This window comes from Malus domestica, chromosome 07 (assembly GCF_042453785.1).
Source record: "Malus domestica chromosome 07, GDT2T_hap1".
Lineage (NCBI taxonomy): Eukaryota > Viridiplantae > Streptophyta > Magnoliopsida > Rosales > Rosaceae > Malus > Malus domestica.
This window is the reverse complement of record NC_091667.1, coordinates 20857383-20880485: the sequence shown is the minus strand read 5'-3', so window position 1 is coordinate 20880485 and position 23103 is coordinate 20857383. Positions and strand designations below refer to the sequence as shown.

At 35.6% G+C, this 23103-nt stretch overlaps 1 protein-coding gene and 1 long non-coding RNA gene across 4 annotated transcripts; both read right to left on the bottom strand.

Moving 5' to 3' along the window:
- Positions 1-3843: 3843 nt before the first annotated feature.
- LOC139197876 (uncharacterized) lies at positions 3844-5783 on the bottom strand. Its single transcript, XR_011583250.1, has 2 exons — positions 5575-5783; positions 3844-4111 (listed from the first exon to the last, which is right to left on the bottom strand). It is a non-coding gene; the product is annotated as an uncharacterized lncRNA (long non-coding RNA).
- Positions 5784-12894: 7111 nt separating this feature from the next.
- Positions 12895-20134, bottom strand: LOC103426719 (putative phosphatidylinositol 4-phosphate 5-kinase 11). Of its 3 annotated transcripts, XM_070824774.1 has the most exons (9): positions 19871-20134; positions 18736-18889; positions 18379-18544; positions 18038-18148; positions 17444-17631; positions 16513-16610; positions 16084-16204; positions 15167-15476; positions 12895-13352 (listed from the first exon to the last, which is right to left on the bottom strand). In XM_070824774.1, the coding sequence occupies exons 2-8, from the start codon at positions 18879-18881 to the stop codon at positions 15185-15187; spliced, it is 1122 nt and encodes a 373-aa protein (XP_070680875.1). In that variant the 5' UTR covers positions 18882-18889; positions 19871-20134; the 3' UTR covers positions 12895-13352; positions 15167-15184. The 3 variants fall into 3 exon arrangements, with proteins under 3 accessions (XP_070680875.1, XP_070680874.1, XP_070680876.1); XM_070824773.1 differs by lacking the exon at positions 12895-13352 and having other exon boundaries at positions 15030-15476; XM_070824775.1 differs by lacking the exon at positions 12895-13352 and having other exon boundaries at positions 15030-15476; positions 16546-16610.
- Positions 20135-23103: the final 2969 nt, after the last annotated feature.

Sequence of the window (23103 nt, the reverse complement as noted above, 5' to 3'; positions counted from 1 at the left end):
GCACTGATCACTTGTCCACAAGGACCACTCGACCTGTCAGTCAGAAGAGGGAAGGCCCAAAACTGTGGTCCTTGGCCTATCATGCAACAGTCTATAGGCATAGGATTATGCCTCTTTATTGCTCTAGTTGCCTTTCAGCTTTCTGTGTGCAGGCAGCAAGTGTCCGTCATCTCCCAGATGTCGTTTGATTACGATTTTGGATTTCCTTTCTCACCTTTTCTTTTCTTCACTTGAATGCTTTGCTTGTTGAATGCAAATTCGAGGTATAGAGTCAATTCAATTGTCAGACAACCAAACTTTATCCAAAATACCAATGCAGATTTGCTTCTTAGGTTTTCTTTTACTTTTAACCCTGAGAGCAAGTCCAACAGAGGCTGGTTGCTCGGGCGACAGCGAGGACAAAGGGCCCGAGGGCCGGTGGAGAGAGGTCCAGCCGTGTGGAGGCCGAGCCACGGTGGGAGCCCGAGCGAAGGTGGGGTGGGGAGTCGACGGGCCTGTGGCCTGAGGGTTTTGCAATTTTTTATTTTTTTTATGTCACAGAGAGAGAGAGAGAGAGAGAGAGAGCTTTTGTAATTTTTTATTATTTAAACAAACAAAAAAAAACTATTATTTTAATTGCTTATTGCCAGGGGAGGATTCCAAGGGTGGAGATGTAAATGACAATTACTGTTCATTAATGGTAGTTACTATTTATTTAAGGCAGTTACTGTTCAATATGGTGAATTGAATAGTGGATTGCCAGGGGGGAGGGCTCCATTGGTGGAGTTGCTCTGAGGGTGAGCTCGGTTTGGCTTAAATAAGTTTTATACTCAAATTTCATCTAAATTAACCAATTACGATTTTAACTAAACTAGATGAAAGCGAACCAAATCAAATCATCTTTTTTTAGTTTCTAAATTCATAACGTTATAACGCAAATTGTTTGTCTTTTTGAAGATTAAAAACCAAATTAAAATACTCATTGCGGGTGGAATCAGTCGATTTGATATGCACCCTTATTACTCATTACTATCTAAGCCAACTACAACATAGTCATTGTTGAGAGTTGAATCTAGCGACTTTCCAACATAAATATAGCACATCTACCTTGCATCAAGAGCTTCCATGCCAATTGAATTCCACCAACGAAAGGACCACAAAAGATCATAATTGGACCACTGGTGTGGTTTGGTGGTGTTCTAGATGGCGTGGTCCAAAGGGGGCATTGCTTTTGATGAACATATACAAAATCCCATTTCTGGTTTTGTTACCAACATGGGCAATGATTAAACCTCAAAGGGTACAGTAACATGGAACTTTCATTCCTTGTTTTCGTAAAACTTGTACCTTGCCATTGCATTTCTCACATTTTGTTGGGTGCGTCCAAGATTGGATTTACTGTATTTTGATTTTTGAGGTACCAATTTGTGACTGGCCGGCCTTTGCATAGACTTTATTGGGAAACTTGGCCTGGTATAACATTTGGTCATGTACGTACACTGCTACAAAAAACTCTTTGTGAGACAAAATAAGATTTGTTACGCAAAATAAGATTTCATCACTCAACACCTTGCGCGACAAATTTTTTGTCGTGCATAGGGTTTGCGCATGGAAATTAATCTTCATTTCGTGAAGGTACTTTGCGCAATGAAATATTTCGTCGCACAAAGTTTTTGGTTTTTTATTTTTTATTTAATTAAATTAATTTAATATTTTGCGCGACGAAATATTTGGTAGCACAAGATTTTGCATGACCAAAGTTTTTTGTTTTTATTTTTTTTATTTAATTAAATTGACTTTTTGTTTTATTAATTATTTTTATTATTTTATTTAATTATAGTAATTGTTTGCGCAACGAAATATTTGGTAGCGCAAGATTTTTTGAATTTAATTTAATTGTATGGCTTTATTTGTTTAATTACTTTAATTTAAATTGACATATTCAAAATAAAATTACATATGAAAAATAGTGATCAAATGATCCATAATATACATTATATTAAAAATGTACATATAAATTAACAAATTACAATAATAAAATCCTAATACAAGTCTATTATGTTGGTGGTGGTGGGGGATATGGTATGATAACATCATAATCATCAACTCCTCAACTTTCCTCATCAAAGTCTTGACAATTCCCAACGAAAAAACAAACATGGTCAAATAACAAAAAAAAAAACATAAAATAATACCAAAAAAATGGGCATAACCTCCCCTAAAATCGGCATACCCCAAATTCGACCCCAAACTCCACCCCTCACCTTATACCTGACCCCAAACCGAACCCAAACCTAAAATTAAGTCCAAAAAATCATATTAATGAAAAATAAATTAAAATTTACGAAGAAAATACCTTTTGGCAAGATTGAGAGTGAGTGAGAGATAGGGAGAGAGGAGTAAGTGAGAGAGAGAGAGAGAGAGAGAGAGAGAGAGAGAGAGAGGAGAGATTGAGTGTGAGAGATATGGTCGGATTTGGGGAGGGAAAAGAGAAGAGAGGTAAGAGAACTACATAAGCATTGAGAAAATTGTGGAGGAGTTATTTTGGTTTTAAAAACCGTATCACTTTGCATGATGAAAGATTAGTCACACAAAGTCTTAAAAAAAAATTATAAATTCCCACATCCCATTTTGGCGCCCACCCAAATTTTTAGGGTTTTGTGTGACGAAATATTGGTTGCCCAAAACTTTGTGTGACGAAGGATTGGTCGAGCAAAGTTTTAAAAAATAAATTTTCCACGTCCCATTTTCAGTACCTACCCAAATTTAACGATTTTGCGCTACGAAATATTGGTTTTATTAGACAATTTAAAATATAAAATTAAATAAAAAAAACAGAATTTATGCGATGAAATATTAGTATTCGTCACTCAAAGTTTTTAAAAGAAAATAATTTTATTATACAATTTAAAATATAAAATAAATAAGGTTTAGGCGACAGAATATTGATTCGTCGCACCAAGAAAATAATTTAGGTTTACAATATAAAATATAAAATTAAAATAAATAGGGTTTAGGCGACACAATATTAATTTTTCGTCGTGCAAAGTTTTTGAAAAATAATAAAAACAATGAAACATTTATTTTACAATTTAAAAATATAAAATTAAATAAAAAAGAAAATAAATTGGGTTTAGGTGACGAACTATTTGGATTTCGTCGCGCAAAGTTTTAAAAAAATCATTTTATTTTTTAAACATATTGCATAACGAAGTCTAAAATTTCATTGCGCAAAGTGACTTTGCACGATGTGTTTCGTCATGTAAGGGATTTTTTTTACTAGTGGTACTGAGATAGAGACTGTTTGGTTTCTAAGAATTCAATACTTAGGAGTCCATCTTGTATATTTATTTACAAGCACTTTTGTTGAAAACGCATTATTAGTAGCATGTTAAAATGCTTTATGAAAAGTACGTAAGTATTTTAATGAATAACTTGTGAATAATTTGTAACCAACAAGGTAATATTTGCAAGAACAAAAAAATGACGTTAGATGCTATAAGCGGTACGTGCATGCCATTGTATGCACAAGTTGTTACCAACATGGTAATATTTGTTAAAATGTTACAACCCAAAAACACTGCCAATTAACATTTTCGCATGCTAAAAGTGTTTTCGCTTACTAAAAGATTTCCCATGTAACATTTTTTTATTCTTACAACTATTAACATTACTTTCCAATCCTAGTAATGCAGCAAGCTGTAATTTCTACAGACGCATCCCTCGGATGCTGAGATAGCTGACATGAGTATCAAATTCAATCCAAACGAGCCCTTTGTTGTTACACTGCATAACTTGGAGATTGATGGATTGATTGGATACTCATAAGATTCAAAGTAAATATGTTGAAGTAAGAGATGAAGATAAAGGTGAAAGAATTTTTCATGTGGTAGAGGCTATAAATTACATGTTTTATCAAGCCTTATGTGCTCCTGCTCATCATCTGTGCATGGATCAATAATGCACACAGCCAGACTGACACCGATATACTTCATTCACCAATTGTCTTAAACTACTGAAAATCAAAACATAACTATATGGATTGTTCCACCATTGCAGATCTACTTGATTACATAGCTAGGAGACGAAGAAATTGACAGTATCATTTATCCCAATCGTCATCGGCCCACAACTGCCAAAAAATAAAAAATAAAATATAAATAAATAAATAAATATTCCAAGTACATAATATCATTAATTTCAACATCATCACCCTACGTATATAACAACTTGACTACACATACACAGTGGTGAAGCCAGAAATGTTGGGAGGAGGGACGAAATTTAAAAGGCTAAAAGGTCCAAAAAAATTTACATTCAATCGTTTTAGATAGTGGACAATATTAATATTGTTCAAAATTTATCAAGCCAATCGTATTATACACTACACGTAATTGCCTACAAATTCATTAACAAACTAAAATCCATTGCCAAACTGTAGAAAAGAAACTACTGGCCCCCTTTTGTAAGTAGCATTAGGGGTGAGTTCGGTTCCGTTCGGTTCGGTTTTTTGCCAAAACCGGAATTACTGTTTGGTTCGGTTTGATTTTCTATCGGTTTGGTTTGTATTTGATTCGGTTTTTCTCAGTTCGGTTTCGGCCCGGTTTGGTGTTTTTTTTTTTTTTTTTTTTGAAAAAATGAAAACAAAATTGAAATCTAAAATTTTAACATCTCCAACACAATTATAACATAAGCATTCTAACACAATGAAAATAAAGGTAGTCCTGAATCCGAATCATGTTGCTCTGTATATTTCATTGCCGTGCTCTGTATGTTTCATTAGGATTTTAACAAAATCTATAGCTGACTTTAGCTAAGTTCCACAATGTTGCTCTATTTGTTGACTCAACAGCAATCAACATAATGTGACTCAGCACATACAAAAATTGGAAAGCATCAATAATTGATCTTCATTTTAACCAAGGAAAGCCAGAAGAGTATCAGAATATATACACATATATATCAGAACTATCAAACTTGAAGAGGTAAATAATACATTTGATCTCTTTAGTACACTCACAAATTTACAAATAAAAAATATACGAAAATGTATACTGACAAATTTAGATACATGCAGAGAAGAATATTATCAAGGGACTAAGTATCCAGCACCAACAGCATTAAAATCAAGCATCCACCAGAATTACCGACGATTGGATTGACTGATATAACTACAAATTTCTCCACCAATATCAAAAGGATCTATCAAAAACTTTTCGAATTGATGGGGTAAAAATATTACCAGCTTGACATATTACCCCAAAAATAAAATGATAAGTCAAACATGATCAAATTGTTCGCAAATTAAGACGAAGAAACTGCAAAAGTAGCTCAAAAATCCAACTGCGTAACAAGTAAGCAAAGTTCCCAACTCAAATTTAGCATGCAAATTCAACAAATGGACTTAAATATTGAAAATTTCTCTACACCTACTTACTTTAGAACCCCAAAATTAGCTTCAACTAAGTGTTCAGAAATAGCATACCCAAAACAAATCGCAAAACCCATGAAATTACAGAACCCATGAAATTGAAAATAAAATCTACAAAACCTATGAAATTAAAAACAAAATTTGTAGAACATGAGAGAAAATACCTTGCAAAGGAAGGAAGTCGTGGGTCAAGATTCGAAAATGCGAGAGGAAGTCACGAGTCACGGGGGTGAGAGACTGAGAGTGAGACGGCGAGTCAGCGACACTTGCAAATTTACGAGATGTGAGACGGGTCGCTGGGAGTGGGAAGGAAGAAGACGAAGAGCGACGGAGCTGGGAGTGGGAAGGAAAGGGTCAAGTCGTCCAGAGTACAGAGGAGATGGATAAGAGCAAGTCCAGCCTTGCATGTAGGCCGGGGGACAAGGGAGAAGAAAGGGCCCGGGGGCCTGTCAACTAGCTCCAGCCATGAAGAGCCCGAGCTCGTGGAGAAGGCCCGAGCAAGAGGCCTGTCAATTTGTGATAGCCCGGCAGCCCGAGCTCCCAGCCCATTTTTTATTTTTTTCTGTCAGGCACGTGCACCCCACTCGCGCGTGGGGGCGCGTCGCCTGACAACATTTCAGAAAAGCAGTCCGCTTTTCAGAAGGTCTCAGTTACCGTTGGGAAGCCACGTGGCTTCCCACGGTCCGTTCGATCTCAACGGCCCCTTCATTTGGACCGTTGGATTTCAACGGTAAAAAAAAAAAATCTTATTTAATATCAACTGTTCGATCTGAGATCAACGGTCGATATTAATATGCTTTATAAATAAAGAAAAAATAGTTTTAAAATTAAGAAAAGTTACCGTTGTGACACGTGGCACAATCTGGAGTGTTGGAATTCAAATTTTTTTAAATCTAACGGCAGAGATTAATTATTTGAAAAAAAATTTAAAAAATGGTAAAAATTCGAAAAAATTTGTAAAAAATTGTTTTTACTTTTCTATAAATACCACTTCTTCTCCATCTACCTTACACCACAATTTCATATTTTCTCAACCACTTTCAATCAAATTCCTATCTTTCTCTCAAAGTTTCAATCCAATTTTTTTTCCACAAAATGACTACTGATGTAGGTACGAATTGGTCGCTTCTTGAAGATGTTGCGTTGTGCACTAGCTGGGTTGAAGTTACTCATAATTCCCTTACGGATTATATGGACGATTCAGAAAGGATTGGATTGTAGATAAGGCCACGTGGCATGCCGTCATTCGTTAAAAATCTGATCGAAATCTATCCTCAAAGATTCTGAAAAGATAATGACACGTGGCACGATCGTATTGGATAAAAATCTTATCGAAATCGATCTCCAATAATTATCTTTTCGGATAATGACACGTGGCGCAATTTTGAACGAGTTAAAATCTGATCGAAATCTATCGTCAAAGATTCTCAAAAGATAACGACACGTGGCACGATGACATTGGATAAAAATCTTATCGAAATCCATCACTAAATAATTGTTTTTTTTATAAAATGACACGTGGCGCAACGAGAACAATTTAAAAAATCTTATCCGAAATTACGAATAATTTTATTTTGTATTATTTAAACAAACAAAAAAAAACTAATATTTTATTGCCTATTGCCAGGGGGCAGGGCTCCAAGGGTGGAGATGCAAATGGCAATTACTGTTCATTAATGGTAGTTACTATTCATTAAAGGCAGTTACTGTTCAAAATGGTGGATTCAATAGTGGATTGCCAGGGGGGAGGGCTCCATGGGTGGAGTTGCTCTAAGGAAATGAAAAATTGAAAAGGTGTGGCTGCTACAACTAGTGGCTAGGGTTAAAGGGTTTTGTTGATTTTTCATAAAAATAAAAAAATTCTCCGAAATCTGGAGGCATGAGGGTTTGAACCCATGCGCTCCAGCTTGAAAAGTTTCATTGAAACCAACTTGGAAACAAGTCATTATTCTATGACTAAACTATTTATAAATATTGAAAAAAATAATTAAATATATATCGGTTCGGTTCGGTTCGGTTTCCGAACCTCAAAAACCCAAACCGAACTGGTCAAATTTGGTTTAGTTCGGTTTGACAGTTTCGGTTCGATTTTTTTTCGGTTCAGTTTTTTTCGGCCTCGTTCCGGTTCGGTTTTCGGTTTTTTGAACCCACCCCTAAGTAGCATTTCATTGTACATCTTTCATTAACTGATCAAATTGTAGGGTAATCTTATATTTATCCACCTACAAGAATCCATTAACTACCATCTTTTTCTTCCCGTACTCTGGAAAAAGAGCTTTCCCCGCCTCATCAGCGGAAGATCCCAACTCATCCAAAGCAGCCTATAACAATCAATCAGAAATGTTAGAATTCGAAAGTGATTACAATTTAGAAACAAACTATTATAAAAGTGCAATGCTTAAACATGTTACCAGTTAAAACACACACACACAAAACTTACTACCTATAGAGGTTGATCACAAGTCAATTACCGCGAAAGCTTTAGCAAAGTCGTCTACAAATTCGTCTTTTGGTTCGTGAATATAATTTGCATCTTCTTTATTTGAATTCTTGTTGATTATATCATAGAGCTCGCTGAATCGCCTAGAGTAATGATCATATTGATCTTTGTACCTGTAAAATGATAAGGGAAACGTATATAATCATTCATGGAGCACCAAAGGACAATTGAGTGCGTAGTGATAAGAAGTTTGTCAATACAATGATTGTGAAATCCCGTTCTGGATTTCGGTATTGTAATTTAGTTATTATGTATTTCTGGGATTTACATTATTTTCGTTAATTTTAGAGCTTTAGTCAGCTAGTTACAAAGTGTGAATTTTAATAATTAGTTATTAAAAATCCGTAGATCTTTGGGGGTCACTCTTAGTATTTTTGGATAGAACTCGTCCCACAAACCCATTGGCCAAAACTATTTGAGAAACATAGTTTTAACGAAGGAATTACAAGCCCTAAAGTTAGGGGAAATCGGTAAATTGGTCCTTCTATATATGGGAGACCCAAGAAAGTTGGAGGGGGATCAGCCCAGGATATAAACCGGGTTACGCGATCCGACTTCCCTCTTCCAAACCGGTGCGCCAACTTGCCTACACTGCGGTTTTTCAGGCCCTTTTTCCGACGATTTTCGATGTCGAAACCTATTGTGACCACCACCATTTATCTCTACACATCCTTCTGAACAAAACCCAACCAAGCATCGCCTTTATTGGCCATGATTTCTACTCGGGCATCCCTGATGGTGAACTCGCCGCTTCGGCCATCCCGACGTCACCCACCACCATCAGTCGATAGCCTAGGACCCTAGGAAGAGGTCACTAGGTCTTGATCGTTCGTCGGTGTGATGAGGGTCGAAGTTTTCCGACGAACTGAGGCTTCTACGACAATTTTCACCGCCTCCAGGCCATATTTAGGTCTTGGCACAAGTATAACTTTTACTTTACTCTCCATGATATATGAACTGGTAAAATTTGAGTCAGTTTGGTGATTGTCAACAAATTTGGCGAGGCTTGGCTGCTGGTTATTGCGTGTGGCCTGTGACCTGATCTTGTATTTTTAGGCTAAACTCAATGCCCTGATTTCCTTTTTTATATCTGTATTATGTAATTTGGCTATTTGAGCCTAGTTCTGTAAATGTCCGCCACTTGACCTTGTGGTAGGTAAAATTCGACCATTGGATCACCATGAAATTATAGTATGTTGTTATGCATATTATGTGAGGATCTTAAGAATTTATGGATCGGAAACTCTATTTTCATATTTTTTTGATTGAGTTACATAGGGTTGTTGACCATACCGTTGACTAAGAGTTAACTTTTGATCAACATGTTCTAGATCACTCTTAAGTAAGGAAGTTAGCATTAATAGAGACCCGATGGAGGACCAAACGTGCAAGTGGCCCCTTACAGGGATTTATATATTTAATGGGCTTCTAGATGAGATTAGTGATGTTGTACAATTACTAGATGAGGAGATGAGCCAAGAATCATAATAAATTTGTTCGTTAGAACTTGTATTATTGGTGTGACTAGATAATTGGTTGTCATGTGAATCTATGGTAGCTGTGTTTGCAATACAAATCATGTGGGTCAATGTGTGATAATGAGTCTGCATCATGTAACAGTGTGGTACATAAATGATCCCGCCTGATTAATCCGCATTACGGGACCATACGCATTCTAAGGGCGATTCATCCTAGTTAATCTTGGTTGTCATATGGCTTCGTTATATAGTATAGATTCTAGTGAATTATACTAGTTTAGTTCCATTGAGTAATTCTGGAACTCTATATTTTTTTTTTGTGAGAAAGTATTATAAAGAATGATATGTAGTATTATATGTGTTTTCAAAACAAGGGGTTGGTATGTTTAGAAAATAAAATTGTTTTAGAAAACTTTTATTTTTGTCCACTCACATTTTAATGCATACTTTCTCTAGTTGATAAAAATCCTATGTTCAGATTGCACAATTCCCATTCCTAAGAAATGATATAATAAACCAAGGTCTGTCATCTCATACTTCTTAATCATATCATTCTTGAACTCTTTTATCAATTCCATACTACTTCCTGTATACACAGTGTCATCAACATAAATTGATACAATCAATGGTTCTCCTCCTTCCTTGATTTTGATGTAAAGTGTGGCTTCACTGGAACTTCTTTGAAAACCACACTCCAAGAAATAGGAATTGATTTCTTCATACCAGGCTGTGGGAGCCTGTTTTGGCCATAAAAGGGTATTTCTTAACTTATATACCTTTTCTTTAGAGTCAGGCACAATGAACCCCTCAGGCTTATCCACATAAACTTCTTCAGTTAACACTCCATTCAAGAATGGTGATTTTACATCCAGTTGGTATAACTTCCAGCTTTCCTAAGTTGCAAGTGCAAGTGTCCTTGTTGTATCCTACCTAGCAACAAAAGCAAAAGTTTCATTGTAATCCATTCTTGGCTTTTGTGAGTAGTCCTTAGCAACCAGCCTTGCCTTATGTTTTTGTATGGTGCCATCCAATTTCAATTTGGTTTTGAACACCCATTTCACCCCAACAATGAATTTATCTGATGGTCTATCAACCAACTCCTATATTTCTTTCTTTTTTATCATCTCAATTTTGTACATAGCTTTCTTCCACGCTTTATCAGTAGCTGCATCTTCATATCTCTCAGGTTCAATGATACTGAGATTACATCTTGCATAAACATCATTCAATGACCTTAGTTTCACTGGTGTGGAACTCGTAGAACTTGCTTCACCAATTTATGTTACAGGATTAGGGAATTTAAGCCTTTGAGAACCACTCCCTTCTAACAGTGATTCTCTTACAGATTGATTACTTGTATCATTCTCAATTAGTAAGGTAATCTCTTCTTATGTAACATATTTTTGGCCATTTCAACAATTGCCCTATTCTTCCTCTCAGCAACACCATTTCAACAATTGTTTCTCAATCACAATATATTCACAAAAGCTTTGAAGCTCATTTGAAGTGTATTCTCCACCTCTATCACTCAATAGGTTCTTAATTTCATTAGCCAGATTGTAACTCTACCATTGACTTGAACCTTTTGAATACTCCAAAGACATGTGACTTGCAGGTTTTACACACAACACATTCCAGTGCAGTCATCAATGAAAGTAAAGAAATACCTATTTCCTCCAATTGTGGTAACCTTGCATTGGTCCACACACATCTGAGTGAATTAGTTCCGGAGGTTGTGTGGATCTTTACACTTGATCTTTCTCAAATGCTTTTCTATGTTGCTTCCCTGCAGCACAACCAGCACAAATTCCACCACTTCCTTTCAACTTAGGTAGCCTATGCACTATTTCCTTTTCATCTAGTAGATAAAAGCTTTGGAAGTTCAGATGTCTTATCCTTCTATGCTAATCCCATATATTTTCTTCAACCACTGCCTCTATAGAATATTCATATCTTCCATAAGCAAAGGAAAGCATATGTTCCCTGTCATTTGCACTGTGACCACATGATGCTCAAGCTGCCTATCTTCAAATATATCCAAATTTATCACACTCGTGACATTTTGGTTTTCCTTTTGAACCAACATTCTCCATAGTGCAGATTTCCACGGTATTTGCATCCATCTTTTGTATTCTACTTATTTCCCCCAAATTTAGGCACATAGTTTGGCTTTTCACCAAATTTCACATTTCCTTTCTTATCTTTGTTCTTCCAGGTTTTCTACATTTGGAACCCCCAGCATATGAGCTGTTCTTGGATTGTAGGCTAAGACTATTGGATACTCTCTCAGTGAACATCTCCATCATTAGCATGTCTATTCAGCCTTTGTTCAAACCCTTTTCAGAGTTGCAACAACATATCCCTTGTACCCTTAATCACAGATATAATATTATCAAAAATAGGTGCCAAGCTTATAAGCAACTTCTCTACATTTCTTTTACTAGAGAGATCTTCGTCATACATCTTCATCTTATTTATCAAGTCAAACAATCTAGTAACATACACAGAAAGTGATTCATCATTTTTTATTCTGGCATATTCAAAATCTCTTCTAATACCTTGTAATTTCACAGCTCGAACGTGAGAATCTCCTCAGTACTCTTGCTTCAGTATATCCCAAGCTGCCTTAGCAGTTTCTTGATTTGCAGTCCTTGAGAAAATTTCATTTGAAATTGAGTTCTGAATCAGTTTGAGAGCTCTAGCATCATGAGCAACCAGATCCTGAGCTTTCTTCTTCTCATCTTGTTCTCCTTTAGTCACAGCTAGTGCCTTATAACATTCATCCACAAACATATCAAGATTATAAGACTTGAATACAATCTTCATCTTGAAACGAAATCGTAGTTGATCTTAGTGAAGATCAGAGCTCGTAGCTCACCTCCAGATCTAGCCGTTACAACTGAACCTCTTGAGTTCTTCATTTAGAATCTCAGAAATCTTCTTCATAGATTACGCCCTTTGATTCAGATAGAACCAAGCTCTGAGGCCATGTTGAATTTAGTTTAAAAATGGTTATTTTGGTGAAAGTTGGATTCGAGCAGTTAAGAAGGTATGATGATAGCAATCAGAGAGAATGTTGCAAAGAGTACATTGCTCTCTCAGTGCTTGCATACACACTGAATCCATTACTTAATCACACAAGAAGTGTTTGAAATCCAAGCTATCTTCAATCATGCAGCAAGCTTAATCTCCAACAGATAATTGTTATATTGATTTGATCAATGGCAATTGCCATTACTTATATACATAGACTATGTCTAAGTCTAATACTATACAATAATTGTAAGAGAAATTTAAACTAATTAACTTATACAGATGAAATCAATGGAGGTAGGGATTCTTTGATAAGCAGGGAGAGTGATCACACTAAGATCTACCCACCAAAGTTCAACCCAGTTATACGATCCATTCCCCCAAAGAGTGAAACCCTTGTAATATTATATCCTTTTAACGGATTTTGGCGTTAACAATGATCATATTGAAATCTATAGAAAGAATGGTCTACATTGAACAATATTACATGAATATTTTCATGTAATCACATTAAAATTTATAGCAAGAATCGTCTAGTATTAACAACTTGTGCATACAATGGCATGCAGAAGTCTACTATGAACAATATGACTTGAAGGTTTAATTTCCATGAGAGTTTATGTTCCTATGAAATTTACAGCAAGAATCATCTATTATGAACAACTTGTGCATGCAATGGGATACACTTACCGCTAAGCACCTAACTTCAAAATTATATTTTTCTCTATAAATACTACCATCAGTTACAAGTTCACAATCCTATTTATACAGAAGCTTGTATTTTCTACAACATGCACGAAATGCGACATTTGGATCCAGAGATAGCTGACAAGTGATAGAGCTCTTGGTCTCGACCGGAAACCTCTCCTCTTTACTACGTTGTCTAAAATGATCAATTAGCTCAATCTTCGACTATGTTGTGGCTGAATCCCTGTCAAAACATGTTTAGAGTTATTTTAAGAACTTAATTATGGCTCATTTGGAAGTACTTTTAAAATGGTTAAAGCTCTTTTGGTGAATATTTTTGGTACCAATCCTTAGCAAAAATGCAAGTGAATCTTGAAAAAATACTTGAAGTCAAGTGCTTTTGGAATCCAAAAACATGTTCTCCAAAAATGCTTTCAGTCATCTTAAAAACACTTCCAAACGGTTCCTTATTGAGATGCAAATCACATCCTTAACGGTGTGTCAAGAATAGAAACCCTTCATGGTTACAGTGCATACTTAGGGCTCTGTTTAGAGCCAGTTTGGGATTGCTATGTTTAAAAAAAAAAAAAAAATAAAAAAAAACTGCTTATATTGTGCTTTAAGGATAATTATCTGGAAAATGAAATAGTTGAGCATTTGATAAATTGTTATTTAAGAAAAGTTGTGTAAAAGTGTTTGGTAAAATTTAATGTCAAAGTGATATATATGTATATAATGACAAAAATAGACATAGTTGTGGGGTTGTTGGCAGAAATAGTGGAGGTGATGGCAGCAACAATGGTGGGGGTGCGGTGGTGGTATTAATAATAAGGTGTGGCAGTTAGGGTTATAGGTAGCAGTGGTGCTAGTGGTAGAGATGGCAATTGCAACACTTTTGGTGGTAGTAGTGGCAACAAAGGTGGTGGTGATGGCGACCGTGGTGTAAGGTTGGTTGTTGCAGTCATAGGTGGTGGCGATGATAATGGTGGTGAAGGCGGTGACATTATCAGTGGTGGTGGAGTAGACCGCGATGATGGTGATGGCAACAACAACTGTAAGGTATGGTGGTGGTGCCAATAGTGAGGTGTGGTGGTTGGTGTGCAGAGGTTACAATGGTGGTAACAGTGGTGGTAGTGGTTGTGGGGGTTGTGGTGGCAGTGGTGGCGGTGGTGACAATAATGGCGACGGTGACGACAACGGATGGTGGTGCAATTGTGGTGCTAGTGGTGTCGGTTGTTGTGGTGGTGGAGGTGGTGATGAGTAGCGGCAGTAGTGGTGGTGACGATGACAGTGGTGATGTAATGTTAGTTGTTGTAGTGGTAGGTGATGGTGATAACTTTGTTCTCCAAGAGAGAAAATATATGTAGAAGGATAAACAATGTCAATTTAAAAATTTAATGAGGGTATTTACAAGAATTGAAAATATCCATTAAAGGCTCAGCTCTGCTTTTTATAAAAGTTGTTTGTAAAAGTAAAGCAACCTACATGCTGCTTTTATAAGTTGTTGGAGGCCATTGCTTTAAAAATAAGCAAGTTATTTTATTTTTAGTAAACATTTTTTCATTGCTTAATTTTAAAGTGAAGCAGTTTTTAGTAAAAAAAGAAACAATACCAAACAAAGCCTAAATTGGATTAGATAACCATAGGATTCAAGGCTTGATGAAGTATATATAAGGTTTTGATATCATAGCATTTGGTGAAAATTGGAAGGGTTACATTTGCTTCATGAGTAATCCATGTTCTAAATTGGATAAAATATCTTCATTTGTTCTTTTAGCATACCTTAAATCTAGTGAGTTATCTAATACAATCCTAAGTACCGATTCTGACATTTGAGTTTTGTAAGACTTGAGCTGAACCATGGACATGAGCTACTGCCTGTTGCCTCATACATAGACCATCCTTATTGAAAGCCCAAATGTGGCACGAACAGGTCTAATATGACTACTTTCTAGTTTTAATTTTCATTCAGTTTTATTTTTTTCAGTGTCTAACAATAACATGAAGGTGTTTCATACAAGAAATTTAAAGGTCAGATTTTGAAGGAGCATACGGAACCTGCCAGTTGTGTTCAGACTAGTCCGACTCTTCGGGCAGAAATACTTTGCTCAGAAACTCCTGAAAGCGAGAAGAGTAGGCTTTGGGGTTCACAGTTTTGATGGACTTTGAGTCGTATTTCATTGCCTTGCAAGCATGCTCAATGCGTTTCTTCATGTTGTAATTCTGACAAAAATCTATTATTCCAAAGAATAAAAGAACATTGAAGCATTCTTGTGTTCTGCTGGAGCTATATGATCTACTCTCCATTTCATTCCTGCAGGTTCGGACAGCTCGTGCTGGCAGTCTGTCACCAAATTTAAAATCAGGCCTGCAGCAGAAGAATAATGAGCAAGAGGAAGAAAAGAAAAATAAAGCAGTTACTAGTAAGCAGCATATATGATTTGGAAGAAACATATGGTTGGAAGTTTGTTAGGTTTTATTAGTTACAACTGTTACCTAAATTGTAAAGGCACTTTCATTTACACCCCTACTATTGTCAGGGCTTAAGCCCTGAAAACTTCCTATCAGAGGGGATTGTCCTGAAAGCCAAAGAAAGCAACTGAAAATTAATACAGATTTTCAAGAGTGACAAGAATTGATATGGGAAGAGTCTCGTGTCATCTGCCATTGCTTTCTTCCGCATCCAGGACAAACCACTCAGATACTAGTTTGTCACAGCTAAACCATCATTAGGAAATTACTGCAATTATCTCGCCAGCAGAGCCTCAATGATGGTATTACTTATTCGATGAGTCTAGCTGACAAAATAGTTGAAAAAGCAAACTTCCAACTATGTTTACACCAAACAGAACCTAGCACAATTCTATGCTAACTGAGACATTTTGATGCTATATTTAAACCCAAACAGAACCAATCTAAACCTACTTTCATCTTGCTGTTCAGAATTCTATGCGGCAATATATACAATACAATACCTGTCAATTAGATCGCATATATCGGCAAGAGTTAACTCTGATGAGGTTTCATCGTCTTCTGAAGTATCATCCGTTTGCCTTTTGGCATTAAAACTTCCGGAATTTTTTTTATCATTTGAACCTGCCAAGGGAGAGGTGGATTGTTTATGTTAGAGAATTAAGACTTTGTATATGTTCAATTCATGAAAAAAAGATGCAACCTTAACACTATATTTGACACGACGACAAGAACGGGAAAACAAAAATACCATCGCAGTTTTGGAAATTTTGTACCAGTTTTCTGCAGAAATATTTCTGTCTATGGTTGCTGTATTCTCATATTTTAGAATTTCCTAGTCTGCATAGATTTCCATGATACAAAACATCTATGGCTGATGAAAAACTTAGTTGCAGAATAAGCGGTAGAAAACGATTAATGAGAAGAACCACCTTCCAATGAACGTGAAGTATCTAGGTGTATACCAAGCAATAAACTATAATCCATGATGCCCTCGCCTTCCAAAAACTCGCAGTCATACTTGATTTGCCTATAAAAAAATAAGAAGACAAAAGATGTTAATAAGGCAAAACAAGGGATATATATGTCACGATGCAAACAGATCCATGCATCCTTGTAATAATTTTTGTCTTCTGAGACTGATGTGCGTAATAGGATAAGCTATACAATCAAATCTGTGTATAACATACCACAGCCAAAATCCAACAAGCGAATAAATGAATAATTAGGAATTTGTAATTACTTAGAAACAAATTATATATGATGGAATGCATTTCCAAAATATTAGTTTGTGAATGCACTCTCCAAACTAAAGTCATTCTCCCTTTGTCTCCATAGAAATCACCTTGGCAAGAAAACAATGTCAGTTTGTAGTTTACCTGCCAAATAACAATGGCAATATTACGGGCTCATATTTTCTTTTAGAAATGAGATACAAATCAGATAATTTGTAGAGCAGCAGCAGTGCACAATAGAGAAGTAAAGTTTCATGACTCTCAAGATCTCTAGACATCCAATAGGTGAAAGGAGTCAAAAACAAAATTTTGTTTATTATAGTACCGATGGCTACATGCCCTCAAATAATTGAACACAACTACAACGGCTCATTCAGAACATCTCCAGACATCCTAGGAGTGCTGTATTATTACAAGAAAATAGGAAACGACATGCGAGTTTGAGATCAAAGCTGCTTCTAATTTAAATAATGACTTAATCTTCAAGTAAAATAAAAAATTTCAAAGAGGCACCTGCTATTCACTAACATCCAAAAAATTCAAACTGAACTCAAGTTTTTTGCATAAAAGTTTGCTTATGCGCAGATGTGCTGAGAAATGACATTGATAATTAGACAAAGGTACTTACGCTAAGAGCCGATCTCGTACCAATGGGTCAAGGTAAAAGCAAAAGTCAAAATCCAGATCCTTGAGAATGACTCTGTCGTGAACTTGTGATTTGTTGCAGGTTCTGCCTACTGAAGACCCTTTGAGATCATAGCACTTATATAAGCATAGTTCTAACGGCATTACAGTTGCCCAAACGGCAAAGTAAACCTGCTCATTTCAAAAAAAAAATAAAAAAAAATGTAACTATTGATTAGAAGGAACTTGAATATGTCAAAACCTAATTAAAGGAGGATTTGGTAGGATAAATTTGTTCATCCAAGCCCTTTGCATATACGAGTGTTATGACACCATCATCCATGACGCTTTTTATGAGCATCATGGAAGGCAAAAGATGACGCAGTTTCCACATCATCCATGACGCTTATTATGAGCATCATGGAAGGCAAAAGATGATGCAGTTTCCGCATCATCTTTGTTGATATTTTTAGTCATTTGTATATAGCGCTATTTTCATATTTATGATTGGTTGTATATTGTGTGCTATTTCTACCCAATTATATTGCATTTAATTTAAATAAGTAAACTTCAATTCTCGTAACTGAGAAGATCGTACCTTGATACCTCCTGGTGGCCTGATAACATGAAGTCCATACAGTCTTTTCAAAAGTGAGGCGCCATACTTCTTAACATGGCGGTAATAATTTGGAAGCATTTCTAGGTACACCTATGAGAAAAAGTAAACACAGTAATATGCTTAGACTGCTGATAAAGAGATACAAAAGCAAAGCAAATTTCTTTGTTGATTAACTGCATCAAAAGTTCGAATTAATTCATAAATAAATCTTTAGAAACACAAAATCCTTCAAAGAACATAAAAATAAGAAGAATTGTTTCAGAGTTTTTTGTTACCTTTCATCCATTAATGGTAAAATGACACTAGAGATTTTTTTTTACCTTCTTTTCTGATTTCCGCAGGGTTTTAATCATGAATCGTTTGTCACCAGGCAATATATACACCCTACCATGTCTTCCTGGTAAAGAAACCTCCCTTAGAGTGTCATCTCCACATATTGTAAGCAGGTAGTCGTCGTAACTAATACTGTCAAGCTCCAGCAAACGTCTGCAAACAATCTATTCGATTATAGCTTTTTCAAAATCGAAAAAGATAGCAACGAACAGAGGCATATGTATATATATACCATAGACATATATGTGGGGACATGCTAAATCACTTCTAATTATACGAACAAAGAAACCTGGCACGAAAATAATTTGACATGTAACACATCTGAGAGGACACTGAAAATAAACCTGAAAACTGTAGGACTGTAATGTTTCCATTCGAAGTCATTCATGATGTAAGCTCCGTGTATTGAGCCCTGCCTGGTATATTTTATACAGTTTGTTTTAGCAGCTTTGAAGTCACCTGGTGAAAGTTCCTCTTGCAGAAGCTCCATGTATCGCCCTGAGACATAGTTCTTATTGGATCAGCATTTCAAAGTAGACGATGTTACACATTTGAGTTCGTTAGCACATCTACTAGCATCACGCATTACAACAAAGAAATGTAACAGTAATGTGGTCCTGAAGCTACTGAGTTAAAAATCATTACCACAACCCACAAATACAACGATGCGTAAAATTCTCTTGCTACACTGACGGTCTGGTCATATAATCAATAGTTCATATTCACGATTATACATGTTATTTACAATACAAAGGATTCATGTAATATTGATAATACAAGAGATTCTCTAACGTGTTATCATCACCTAAAAAGTAATGCAAGACATAATACATACTCAAAAAATAATTTGAAACTGAGGATTAAACATAACCACGAAAAATTGACATAAGAAGTTATAATCTCTTTTTCTGAATTGCTTTTTATCAACTTGTAAAACATTAATAAAGTTCCTCTTGTTCCTTTAACCAAAAAAAAAAAAAAAAAAAAAGTTCCTCTTGTGCAAGTAATTGAAACCAAAAGAACCCTTCTCTATTCTATAAATAATCAAAACTCGTTCAAAGAACAAAAACAAAATACAAAAAATGATTCATAATTGCAAATGGGATCATTTGGTATCTGACATTTATCTAACCAAGAGCCAAAATCTACCAATCAAAACAGAAAACCCTAGGAAAAACATGAGCTCCAAACCAACCCAGCAGTTATTAACCAAACATTAAAAGGAAAACTAATGAAAATGGCTTGAAAACTTTGAGTTTTAATGATAAGGACAAAATAAATGGTAAAGTGAATAGTACCAGGATTGACTTTTTAGTGTAAAAATATGATTTTTCATTAAAGTGAACAATACCGGGTGCTTTTCGTTAAAGTTTCCAACATTAAAACCCGAAAGCCACCTTTGCATTGGCTTCAATATCTCTGACAAGATCAAACAAAATCAAACCCACCAAAAAGAACATTGTTTGCGCAAAGATTTACCTTTGTCAGAAACCCTGTTTCGAATCCCAAGAATTTCCGGAGGAAAAGGTTCTCTTTTTTTTTTTAGGTACAACTTATTGGCTTCTGCTGCATCGTCGTCGTCTTCGTCATCAGTTTTAAAAATTGAGCTATAGTTGTTGGCATGGTTACGACAGAGAGGCGAGGAGGATTGCCCATCGGATTCATTGATTTACTGCACTTTTACGCGCGCAAAGAAAGATCCTCAACAACCAATATTGCCGTTTTTGGAATGCCAACGCTAACAGAGTTTCGCGTCTGGCACAAGACGTAAAACACCAACCCCAACAACGGTCCATTTTTATTAGACCATTTTGCCCTCGATTTTGGTATGTTTAATTTTCCATTTCATGTCCATTATGGTCATGTTCACAACTCATATGCAGTTTGAACTTTTTGGTTACAAACAATACTAATATTTCAAACTATGCTAAGAAGAGGGGAGGGACGGTTTGAACTCAAAACGGGTTAATGAAAAAGTTTCTATCCACTAAAACAATTCACGATAGGGTAAATTCTTTAGAAGGATTGATGGATGCATTAATCCAATTTGTTAGTTCCTTTGCCAAAAGGAGGGTTTCTAGGTTCACTAATAAAACACTTATCCACCTACAATCACGGTTCAATTCTTGTCTTCCTTATTTTACGGGAGCACAGATTAAAAAAAAAAAAAACAAAAAAAAAAAAAAGAAGAATGATAGCTACCTTTCCCACTTGTTTTTCTCGTTTACCTTTCTTATTTATTAAGTGTCATATGGACTCCAGTTAAGGCTGGGTTCGGTTGGCAAACCATGCCAAATTCCTTATACCACCTGTCAGCCATATATACATAATTACCGAAAATCAGTTACTGCTAGCCATCCATCTTCTTGCGGTTGCCAAAAATTGGTTCAACCAAAATTATTGGTTGGTTCGATTGGTAAATGGCACAACCAGTGGTTTGCAAATAAGCTACAAAAACAACAGCTCAACACCATGCATCAACCCATAGATAACAAACTAGAAAAGAGAAAAAGAAGTTGTTGCTGCTATTTTTCAATCGATGATAAGCCAATATAATCATGACTTAAAAAATTAAAATGGAAATCAAATCAAAACTTAAATAAGCCAACAAAAATTGTCAGCAAACATAATCCAAATAGTTATAAGTTCACAAACTCAAAAGTCTAACTAATATAATTGTCTAAATTCAATTGTAGCAACTAATGCATAAACAAAAAACTCAAAACTCAAAAGTATGGTTCTGATGATAAGATCCCCTTATAACCAGGGAGGTGTGCGTTGAAGAGAAGAAGAAAACTGAGAGATCAAGGCTGCTCGAAGTCGTGCAAGAGTTAGAAAAAAAATTGAACAACCTTTATTTTTTAAACCCTAAAACAGAGGAGTCATTTATTTTCTAAAACCCTAAAACCGAGGAGTCAAGCATGTAAAAATACCTAAAATATCTAAATAGAAAAAAAAAAAATATATATATATATATATTGGTCGGTATGGCATACCGCCGGTATACAAAATCCAATACCAAAACCATACCATTAATTGTCGATTCAGTATAATGCCAACCGATTATGAAAAAATGCCAAACCTATACCATACCATTATGAACCGATCGGTATGGTTCGGTCGGTAAATCGATTTATGGCAAAATTTCCCACCCCTAACTCCAGTGGTAAAGACGCGAACTGCGAATCCCCAATAAACAAAAAATTGCAGGAGGTTCCGAGTTTGATGCTCCAAGCTAGTAAGTCTGCTTAACTGTGGCCATGAGCAGGGTGAAATTCCCGATCGCCTCTCCGGTAACCAAAAGGGGTGGATAACCGTGGCTTGCCACCAATTGTCCTTTGAAAAAAAAAAAAGAATAAACTCATTACTATTTTTTCATATTTAACCTTGGGGTAATGTTAAGGAGATTAAATTTGTAGACAAAATTTGAAAACTAAATAATTTTCATCAACGTTTGTCATCATTGTCGCTCTCTACCATAGTTGTAGAGAGGAGTGTTGCCCTTACACTACGGCGTAGGTCCAAACCGCGTTGGCTTTCTGATCTAACATCTAATTTAACAAATCTATTGTATGACAAATAAATAAACAATAAACTCTCATATCATTTAATTACAAAATTTTATCTATAAATTTAGTCTTCCTAATATTATTCTTACCCCTTAGCCTTGTTTTCAAGAGCAAACTTCTCTCACCTACCACCCCGTGTTCTATAATCTAACCAATTTGTTTTTTCTTTTCTTTACCAAAAATAAAAACCCACCTAGAGGAAAACCCTTGGCCCCACCCTATTCCCCAGATCCGATTGGTCACGATTTGTCCGTTGACAAATTTGAGTTTTTTTTATTTTTTATTTTTTTTCTTTCTACCATGATTTGATTTTTGTGATGTAGGTTTGGAGGATTATTATGGTGGGTTGAATGCCTTCTGCAATTTTTTGCAATTTGGTATTAAAAACCATAAACATGAAAAGAACAAGAAAGGATGGGGAAAATGGACGACCAGGCTTCTAGAGCTAAGTTAGATATTTTTTATTTATTTTTAATTTGGGTGGGTTAAGGCTGGTAGATTGTCCTTAGTTAGGGACATATGTGAACATAAAATAATATATTCTATTTAGTTTCAACTCATTAAATACTTATATTTTAAGTGATAATGAAATTCACGTGACAATTGATGAGTGAGAAAGACAAATGATTTTGTGTAAATCACATTCCTATAAAAAGATTTGTTACAAAAGTAGCACTTCATCTAAATGATTTTGTGTTTAGATTCTTCTCTTACACTAGCCACCTACTAAGCAAAGACATTGCCAACCTTTTTAGATAGACTATTAAGGGAAACAAATTTCAGTTATAAACTTCTGTATATGCATGTTCTCATAATAGCCCCCCTGTAACTGCAAAGTGCGTGCAAGTCAAGTAATTAAAAGTATATATTGTGCTTGCAAGTCAAGTAATTAAGAGTATATATTTGAATTCGAAATTCTGTATTTGATTTTTTCCTCTCTCAATATTGTTTGTATCGTAAAACTCGAAGAAAAGGTTTTGTTTTATCTTAAAAGAAAAATGACAAAGATTTTTGTCATCCCCTGAATGGAGCATTGGACATATTGATTGTAGTGATCTCATTTGGTGTTTTTAATTCTAATGTTGTCAACTTGCCCTCACTTCTATTTGAACAAATCAATACCATTAGAATAATGTGAATAAT

Coding starts and splice junctions, on each gene's coding strand:
- LOC103426719 (XM_070824774.1), bottom strand. CDS start 18,881: ATGGAGCTTCTGCAAGAGGAACTTTCACCAGGTGACTTCAAAGCTGCT. Junction 16,205..16,512: donor TACTTCACGTTCATTGGAAG/GTGGTTCTTCTC, acceptor CTCCCTTGGCAG/GTTCAAATGATAAAAAAAAT. Junction 15,477..16,083: donor ATATGCGATCTAATTGACAG/GTATTGTATTGT, acceptor CTTCTGCTGCAG/GCCTGATTTTAAATTTGGTG.